Source organism: Egretta garzetta, unplaced genomic scaffold, assembly GCF_000687185.1.
Source record: "Egretta garzetta isolate BGI_Z169 unplaced genomic scaffold, ASM68718v1 scaffold51, whole genome shotgun sequence".
NCBI lineage: Eukaryota > Metazoa > Chordata > Aves > Pelecaniformes > Ardeidae > Egretta > Egretta garzetta.
The window spans coordinates 4,587,560-4,597,197 of record NW_009258549.1 but is presented as its reverse complement, the minus strand read 5'-3'; the positions used below and the strand labels follow the sequence as shown (position 1 = coordinate 4,597,197).

At 45.9% G+C, this 9,638-nt stretch overlaps 1 protein-coding gene across 1 annotated transcript in view; it reads right to left on the bottom strand.

The window, feature by feature from the left end:
* The window catches only part of SREBF2 (sterol regulatory element binding transcription factor 2), a 20,304-nt gene extending 10,951 nt beyond the window's left edge, over nucleotides 1–9,353 (bottom strand). The window contains 9 exon segments of the mRNA XM_035903198.1: nucleotides 5–136; nucleotides 818–999; nucleotides 1,996–2,188; nucleotides 2,999–3,180; nucleotides 3,389–3,503; nucleotides 4,631–4,852; nucleotides 6,673–6,813; nucleotides 8,167–8,348; nucleotides 9,224–9,353. Coding sequence (XP_035759091.1) covers nucleotides 5–136; nucleotides 818–999; nucleotides 1,996–2,188; nucleotides 2,999–3,180; nucleotides 3,389–3,503; nucleotides 4,631–4,852; nucleotides 6,673–6,813; nucleotides 8,167–8,348; nucleotides 9,224–9,311 — 1,437 coding nt within the window. The 5' untranslated portion in view covers nucleotides 9,312–9,353.
* Between the last annotated feature and the right edge of the window lie 285 nt (nucleotides 9,354–9,638).

The window sequence follows — 9,638 nt, the reverse complement described above, 5'->3', positions numbered from 1 at the left end:
GCGCCAGCTTCTGCAGGCTGTATCGGATCACATTCCAGGACAGGCTGCAGGCCAAGTCCAGGGGGGAAGCCGGCAGTGCTCGGCCGAGTACAGACAGGCAAGTCTGCAGGTTTGATGCAGCTGCAGCAAAATCCCCCTGCCAAATAACACGACAAAAGGTTCAACAACAAAAAGCACCATCACAGAGACGTTTTGGGACCTCCTTGGCATGGGGAGCAAGACAAACTGATGTGCAAGGTAGGGCAAGATCTTTAGCTGAGGGATGTCAACGTAGTCCCAGTGAACATGAAGGCAATTTATACCAGCTTCAAATCTGGCCCTACACCTAGCTTTCCACAGACATCTGTAATCCTGCGCTGCCTGTGAGACACTTCGGCACTAGGCAAAAGGAGCTTCCTGCCTTCTCAGATATGGAAATATCAGGGTCCCCATATCAAAAGCCAAATGTTGCCTCGCAATGGAGGAGACTTCCAAAGAGGCTGGAGGACAACAGACAAACAAACACAGCAGAGGCCAGATTCTGGACAAAACCCAAGACCTTGCTGCCAAAGACTGCTACAAGATGCATCAGTAAGGAACAAGGACAGAAGTTAGGGGCCTCTTCCAACACTGATGTCCATGTCTCACTAATTTAGGCTGAGGGAGGATGGCAACCCACTCAAAACAACCTCGCACCAACTTCTCTGATATCAGACAGCATAACCCACTTGAGGAACCATGCTCTTGCAAGTGCTGAGCCACTGCCTCACTAGGCCACATTTACCCACAGCCCCCTCCTAGAAGATGCATTTGATACAAAACGACAAGTCAACTTTACCCGTGCCAAATCCAAGTCTGCTTGCTTGCGATGCCTCCAGAACGTGACCGATGACCTTGAGTGCAGCCGGGTCACCGGCTCCCCGTGCACAAGGAGCTTTATGAACACGCTCAGTACAATCACTCCATTCACGAGCCACAGGATCAGTGTGGGCATCATCCAGCCAAACCAGCCACCTGCATCTGCAGTGGACATCCCAGAAGGAAAGTTAAAAGTTAATCTGGACACCGAAAGCCTAGCAACAGGATGAGCACAGACCCAGAAGAATGTCTTGCTATGCTTGCCACATGTGGTATTGACTTTTGGAAAGACTGCTTTTTCATCAGGAAACACCTGTATCAACAGGTCTTCACACAAACTCCAAGTCACAACATTCCCAACTAAATCAAAATAGTTATTTTCACTTTTAAAAAAAAAAAAAAAAAGAGTCAGCACTTAGTTTTTCTAGAGTACCTTGTATTCCAATTTTTCTATCAGATGAGCACCCACGGGTACTCAATACCTCAGCATCATTTTGGGGTCTTAATTAAGTTTACAAGGCAACATCAATGAAACATATTTACCAGTCAGGGAAATGACAGCAGCCTACAGAATCCCCTGCCCTCCCCTAAGCTGCTGTAGTCTAAACGATTAATATTATGGAATAAGAATATTGAACAAGCCAGTTGCAAGACCCTATTAACAACAGTGTTTCTGAAGTAATTCTTCACCTATTACTTTATTAAGTTACAAAAATCAGTCGGATACCTTAAAAACAAATAAAATGAACATGTGACACAGACTGGTGAGGACAGGAGGGCACCCCTTACCCTGAACTGCTTTTCAAGGATCCATCCCAAGAGCCCAGGTTGCTGGACTACAAACAGGTGTCCCCCTCCACCTCACCATGCTGAGCAATGGCTGGTTTCGTGCAAGAAGCAGCGCTGGATGCGGATGTAAACTGGAACCGTGCCCAAGCACTCTTGGCTGGCTCTCCTCCCGCACCCAGCCCTGCAGTTATTACCCCTCCCCAACCACTAAGCAAAGGTCGTACAACTCCCCGAACACACAAAACCATCCTACTGAATCACACCGACAGTCCACCTCGAGACCTGCCGCCATCACAGCTGGAGATGGTCTTTAGGGAGACCATTTAAGCCTGGCCACTTTCTGCGGTCCAAACTATTCTAGTTGGTTACCTGATTCAATAGTGAGCACGTTCCTGCCAGAGCCGTGGCGCACGAGGCTGTCGGACTCCGGGGTTCCTCGCGCGTCCAGGAGGGATGTCAGAGGATTGAAGGAAAGGCAAAGGAATGTAAGAGCACAGAGGAGTATTCGAGAGCGATCCACCATGCCAAGGGCCACAGGAGGAGAGTCAGGCTCATCTTTAACCTTCAAAGGAATAGGAGTGGAGAGAAAAATAAGAGTAGGGAAAAACCACTTACCATTCTGCAGAACAAAAAAAAATGCTTGTGCCAAGGGAGGAGTGGGGAAGAAGGAGAAACAGGGTAAGTTTTAAAATTTGCTTTTAAGATCACGATCAGCAAGAACTCCAGCGAAGCCTTCCCTAGCTTAGTAAGATAAGGCTAAAGGATATCTGAGTGCCTTCACCTTTCTTCTGCTCCCAGTCCTTTCAGTTATCGTTAACTGGATCCACAGTTTAGGCTAGGACTAATCTTTTCTGCCCTTACTCTTTTTTGGGATCTCCCATAAGACCCACTTCTGTGATATTCACAAAACAAACCCATCAACCGAAGACAGCTAACAGCTTTCTGTTACTGTGGTTACTTACTTACTGTGGTTATTTATCATTAACCACAGCTAATGTCATCATCCATTTCCAAGTTCTCCTGCTTTATTCACTGGACATATATATCCCTGGAAAGCCATGAGCTCTTTCGGTCACGAACATGCACAGCAAGTCCACAGAGACTCTACAGCGGCTGAAGGCTAAGTGCAGTTCTTCTAGCAGCTAAGGTATGGCTCAGATAATACAGCTCAGGGAGTAGTCTCAATCATTTAAGAAAAGATAAAACACACCCACGCACCTTCCTCATCCTTACAAAGGATCTCTGACCCCTACAGATCTGCTTGCCAAATTATCCACTGGTTCCACTCTTGGGAATTAGGAGAATTTAAGTTCTGGCCCTTAGGTATACCTGAAGCAGATGCCTTGAATTTGACAACTGAAGTCACAAATACCTTTGCATCATCAAGGAGTGGGCTTCCTGGCTCTGAATCAATGGAATAGGGAGAGAAACCAGCCTGGGATCCCGAGTCAGAGGCTGGAGGAGACATCAGCAGCACGTTTTGGTTGAAGTCATCTATCTTCAGATCCACATCGGTGTCAACCAGACTGCTGAGATCAATGCCCTTCAACAGCTCTGCAAAAAATCAGAGTACATTATGTACATGTTCCTCAATCCTGCATCCTGCCAGTGTCGCTCAGATTGGCTCTGTCACCTGGAGTAACACTGGCCCCCGTCAATGCAACATGCATGTTATCTACCTCTGCCGAGGACAAGAAACTGCAAGAGGCATCCAACGTTCATGCTGGCTGCCTCCCCCTGCTGCACAGCCTCCACAACTTACTGTTTTTTTGGTTAGCCAGCTTCAGAACCATGTTCTCCTGCCTCAGCTTATGGTTGGCCTGCTGTAGGTATTTAATGTAATCGATGGCTTTTCTCAGGACTCCAGACTTGTGCATCTGCAAGGAATTAAAACGTATGGAAAGCATTTTATACAAAGAGTGTTAAAGGGTCACTGCTGCTTGTGGGGATACCACAACCTTTTGTATCGCGTGATGATAGAAAGAAAAGGGTGTAAAGGACCACTCAGCAGCTGCAATGAAACTAATAGCGGGGAATACTCTGTGGGCAACATATCAGACTTTGAAAGACACACAAGGACTGGGCTCTCTCAAATATCTTATCAAAACAGCACAATGGAAACAGATTAACATCCAAATTACAACAGAATTCACATCTAGGTTTCAGCCAGAAATAATCCTTTGGAAGTACCATGGTTTTGAAATGAAGTGGCTCTCTTGTGCTGTCTGTTAACCATCATTCACTGTTTAATTCTGAAGTAAGTGGTTCTCTCCTTGCCTCGCTCCCTTGGCCCATCCCCATGAAAATACTTGCTTCCAGCAGCAGTGGACAAGTTTAGCTTGTAAACACAAGCCCAAAGTGCTACGAAGCCACTGCGTATTAGCAATGTTTTTAAAACGCAAGCTTCCAACAGGAGCAATAGGATGTGACTTCAGCGGTCACATATTCATACAGAGACCAAGCAAGCTATCAAGAATACTACTCCCTGCTCTGCCAGCATGAGGTGAAACGAACAGGACAACTCTGGATACATGGCAAGAGAAAGTTTCTAATATTTGAGCAAGCAAGGAGTTTTTACAATTCAATATCTAAAGGAAACAAATTAGAAAGCTCTGTAAACCCTTGTCCCTACTGCAGTCATACAGAAAAGGAAACTCAAATTAAGCAAGCTCTGGTTTGGTAGAGTTACGAAAACATTCACTTGGATGTTCCACCTAGAGGGCCTATTTAAGTTAGACCTAACATAAGAACAAACGCATAAGGCGTAGCTTATTTTCAAGAAATAGTACCATTAGCACAGTAGAATAAACATTTACACATGACCCTTCCCAAATGCAATTATCAAGCTTTCCATTGCACAAGTATTTCTCACCAGTCTTATCCCAATACATGTGTGCATACTACTAACAGTCGCACGTACCCAACTGCTTCACGTGGTAAAGCAATGAGCACCTGAAGACAAAGTATTTACGACACTAGATTTGCTCTTACTCCACATCTTTACCTTGGCATCTGTCCCCATGACAAGGTCCTTCAGCTCAATGATCTTGTCATTTATGGATGACCGGTAACGCTTTTCAATGATGTTGTGAGTTGTTCTCCTCTCTCCTTCTTTAGGCGGTTCTTGTTGCTTGACACCCCCAGGAACTTGTTTGATAGGCACCTTTTCTTGTCCCACCATCACCGGCATTGTGGTCAAAATGGTCCCATTGCTCCCAACAAGGGTCTACAAAGACAGCTCATGACAGGAGTCATGAGCAATCAGCCAATTTAGATAAGGTTTATGATGGTAAAAGAAAAAGGGGTAAACAAAAGAAGAAGCAGGAAAGGTTTGTACAACTCAGAAGAGAAGAGATATGCCAATTTCCTCCAGTCTTCCTTAGCTGGCACAAGCATTGGCACAACAGAAATCTGCCATTCTGCCTCCCACACTGGTCACTGTGAAGTAAGAAAATCTCTTGTCCTCCAAGAGTACCAACACTCTTCTGCCAATACCATGCTCTGTTCATCCACTAAATAGAGATACAGACCAAGGCCCCTCCTTACTCCTACAATCCTGACACCCCAAGTGTCCAAATCCACTTTTTCTGTGGACAAATAAAGTCATCAAATCAGCAACAGGCAACACTACTTCCAAACTGGTAATGTTAGAAAGGACCTGACTATGGAAAAAAACCAAACCTTGGCTTGAGCAAGGCAGTCGATTTGAATTCAATTATATGGAAAAAAATATACCCATAAGCTATAAAAATGCTTTAAGATGAGGAACTAAGGCAATGAGCGATATACAGTGGCGTGAAAAGCTCAGACTTGGACATCTAGCTGTAGGGCAGACCACCTACACCAAACTAAAGCAGTATGTACTCTATGATAAAAAAGGATGAATCCCACCAGAACAGTTGCACAGAGGGGCTTCTAGAACAGTTGGAGTAAAGAAAGTTTAGACTGCTTAAGCCAGCAAAACAAGATTGAGAAGGGTACATGTGTTCTCTAAAGTACACCAAGGATCAGGGAAGTGGTTATGGAGAGGAAGAGTTTTCTGTCAAAAGACAGACTAACATAAATGAGAATAAACTAGCTGTGAGCAACTTCACGAACAGTTTCAACTCTGAAATTGTCTTCTAATTGGGATATTAGAAATTAATTTAGTTTTATTTCAAGCTGGAACTTGACAAGTAAGTGAATTAATTTAAGTCCTACACCTTTCTACTCTATCACTCTATCCCAGCTGAAACTGGGACACTTGGCTAATTTCCACCAAATCTCAACAGGTTCAAAATGCTTTACGGGTTGTGTCTCAGACAGACACAATCACATAACCCTCACCTCTGTGTGAAAATGTCACCTATAAGCAAGGAGGTTAATTGAAAATTTTAGCCTGGCTGCTAACAAGTACATAAGAAGCTTACCATGCTATGAAAAAGAAGTCAAAACTCAAGTCCAGACCTGCAAGTTTATCTCCCCCCAGTAAATATTTGAACAGAGATATCTGTTCAGAATGTACAAAATCGTAATAAATGCGTCTTTGGGGGCACAAATTTCTCCAAGTTGATAAAGTGGAGGCCATGAAGCACAGCTGCCACCTCCAGTGATTATACTGAATCCTCACTGCAAACGCCCTTTGCAAAGCAGCTTACTTAGTTTTCACATTCCACATACTACTATTAAATGCTACTGAAGGGGGAAAGGAAATTCCACAGGTATTCTGAGTGAGTTAGCCTTCAGTTTCAAGTCTCTTCCAGAGGTTAAAAACTGGATGGAATTTTTAGGTCAGATTCCTCTCCTTGTAATACCAGAAAAAGGTAAACAAAAATGTGCCCTTGGTCTTTACTTACTGGCCATGGGAGGCTGCCAAAATAGTACGGCCTGTGTGTGTTTAGCCTTGGCAGAAACAGGGTATTACTCACTCCGGACATGTCTAGAGCAGCCCTCGAAACCCCTCCCACTTGCACCACTACAGAATACTAAAGCTCACACCTCTTCCTCACGTTAAGAGGAAAGGGCGTCGGGGAGGAGAGGGAAGGAAGAACACCACCCGTAGGGTACCTGCAGAGCTGTGGTCTGAATGGGAGCAGTGAGGGCTGTCAGCGCCGGGTTCTGTACCGCGGCCATAACGGGGTTACCGTCCGCTTTCAGGGTTGTCAAGACAAGGGAGTCCGTTTTTATGATCTGAGGCTGGACCAGAACCTAGGTTAAAAAAAAAAAAAAGTTACAGGTGAAGGGGAGAGCAGGCATATATTTCTCTGCTGATCTCAGTAGCCAGAGGTCAGTGATGGCAGAGTTGTAACTTTACATCTCAGCGGATGGCAAAAGAGCAGGGCAAGTTATTTCTTTCACCGTGCGCCCTGCATCACTTGGATGATTTTTGTCAGCCCCCTCTCTGACCGTGAGACAGTCTAAACAGCACTGGTAGGAGGGGAACAGAGGAACCACCAGGACATTGGTTTTCAAATCGGTCACCAGAAGTAAACAAGTATGTAAAAAACACAAAAGAGCTGATGGAAAAGTTCCCTTCCCCTCTCCAGTTACACCTATAATTAGCTCTCTACAGTAACTGGTTGAGTACTCCGAGTCTAACACGCCTAGAACAGCCTGCTTTGGTTACAACGCTTTCCAGATACCTGCAGTAGCTTTTCCCCTCTCTGATTTCACTGAAAGGATCTGTACCCGTGAACGTCAAACAGATAAAAACCAACAGCAAGTTATTTTGCCATAGCACAGCTTGCTCCTGCTTGTTCATATACCTCGTTGACTCTCAAACAGAGAACACTACAGATGGCACAGTACAACTGAACCAGGGCAACTTTGCCATATGGAGAGTATCCCCTAGCTGTGTTTTTATTGAATACAAAGAAGCACAAGACTTTTCACTCCTGTACATATATTTTAAAACACAGTACAACTGAACCAGGGCAACTTTGCCATATGGAGAGTATCCCCTAGCTGTGTTTTTATTGAATACAAAGAAGCACAAGACTTTTCACTCCTGTACATATATTTTAAAAAAAAAAAAAAAAAATCACATGACACTGTAGCAGCAAAAAGGTTGAAGAAACTGTAGCATAAGAACTGGAAGAAAACATTCCCCTATCAGCCGGCCCTTATGAGACATGGTAGAAGTGGTGGACTTACAAAGAAGGAGAAGAAAGTCAAAGAAAGCTTGTTCAACTAAGGTTTTCCAACCCGGTTTGGCAGTACCAAGTTACAAAAAAGTTTTAGACAAAGTTTAGTTACGCAGGTATTTTAGTGAAAATGGTTTCTGAGCATGGCCCCCTGCTTGAAGTCACATCACGGCTCACAGCAGGAACTCTCACGCATGACTTGCATGAAGTAAAATGATCCTGGGACACAGGCTGGGGCTAGAAATACCTCTCACGCATAAAAATGTTTGGGCAAAAGCAATCCTAGCCAGCATCACAAGCCCCACAGGCTTCACCACCTTTTCCCTAGCAAGCCAGGAGAACAGACCCAACAGAATACATTTCTTCTGGGAAGAAGATACAAGGCTGGATCCTTGTATCACTCCTCATTTTTACTTACCGGAACTTGCTGGACCTGTGGTGCAGCAACTGTCTGGACCGTGGCTGGTGTTAACGTCTGGATGGTGCCGTTGGCAGCCTGCGTTAGCACTCGCTGAGCCTGCACCGTCTGCACTTGCTGCTGGATGGTAACCGGCTGAACCTGAGAGGATGTCACCAGGCTCTGGACTTGAGGCTGGAGAACTGAAAAGCAGAAGAGACGTCAGGAATAGTCCAAGAGACAGGTCTCCGTTCTGGAAACCGTAAACGCTCCTAGCTTCACTCCTCCTCTTCCCAGAGCTTCTTGGTAGGCAGCCTTCAGCTAACACATCCCACTCCTTGGGAAGCTTCCAGCTCCTTCAGTGCCTCCTGCAAAAGGACACTGCATCTAGAATAGCAGCTTTCCAGGAGGCACAGAGGATCAGCTAAGAGAAAATAACACCAAAAACTTTTGGTCTGATACCACAAGACTCATTACTTCAGTGACATCACGCAGTACATCCAACCAGCACTTGCCCACTCCTGCTGATCTTGGCGGACCCTAGGATCCCATTTATCACGTAAAGAACCAACACCTACTGAAAGGATCAAGATGACTGGCAGTCACAAAGGAAGATCTGGTCATCGTTAAACATCCCTACAGGTGTCTTGGTTCAACGCAAGTACTGTACTTGAGACTTTGGTAATTAAAACATCCCTTCATTTGGGACCAACACATTCTGGGCAGATCAGAGCTTCAAGACTGGATCTGCCTACTGCACCCATCAGCAGGAGCAGGGTTGCTGACAACCGCTTTTTTAGACATGCTTTTCTCAGGCCTCCAAAGAGGCACAGGAGAGAAGACCATAACAGAGGAGGAGCAGCAAGATGACAACTATCACATGAGGTCACATGAAGGCTTCAGATCTCATTTATGACAGTTTCTCATGTTCCCCAGATTCCAAAGCCATGCAGACAGCACCACAAAGGAAGGATTGTCAGGCTTGCAGTGGCTGAGGATGCTTTTGGAGTTTGAACACCAACACCACTTATCGCGAGTGCAGCAGGCACACCCATAGCCCGAGCACCCCGATTGCTACCTTGGAAACTCGTGGCCGCGTTCTGGTAGATCACCGGTTGCTGGATAATCCTGGTCTGGGGAGCAGAGCTGAACGTTGGTGTGATCATCACGGCCTGCTGCTGGAGCTGAGGCTGGAGCGGGGGCCGGGGCTGAAGGAACCAACACCACTTATCGCGAGTGCAGCAGGCACACCCATAGCCCGAGCACCCCGATTGCTACCTTGGAAACTCGTGGCCGCGTTCTGGTAGATCACCGGTTGCTGGATAATCCTGGTCTGGGGAGCAGAGCTGAACGTTGGTGTGATCATCACGGCCTGCTGCTGGAGCTGAGGCTGGAGCGGGGGCCGGGGCTGAAGGAGAGGGGCCGTCGCTGCTGCCGCTGCCACCGCTGCCCTGGGATGTGCCACACAAGTGATCCGAAAACAGATCTGGGAA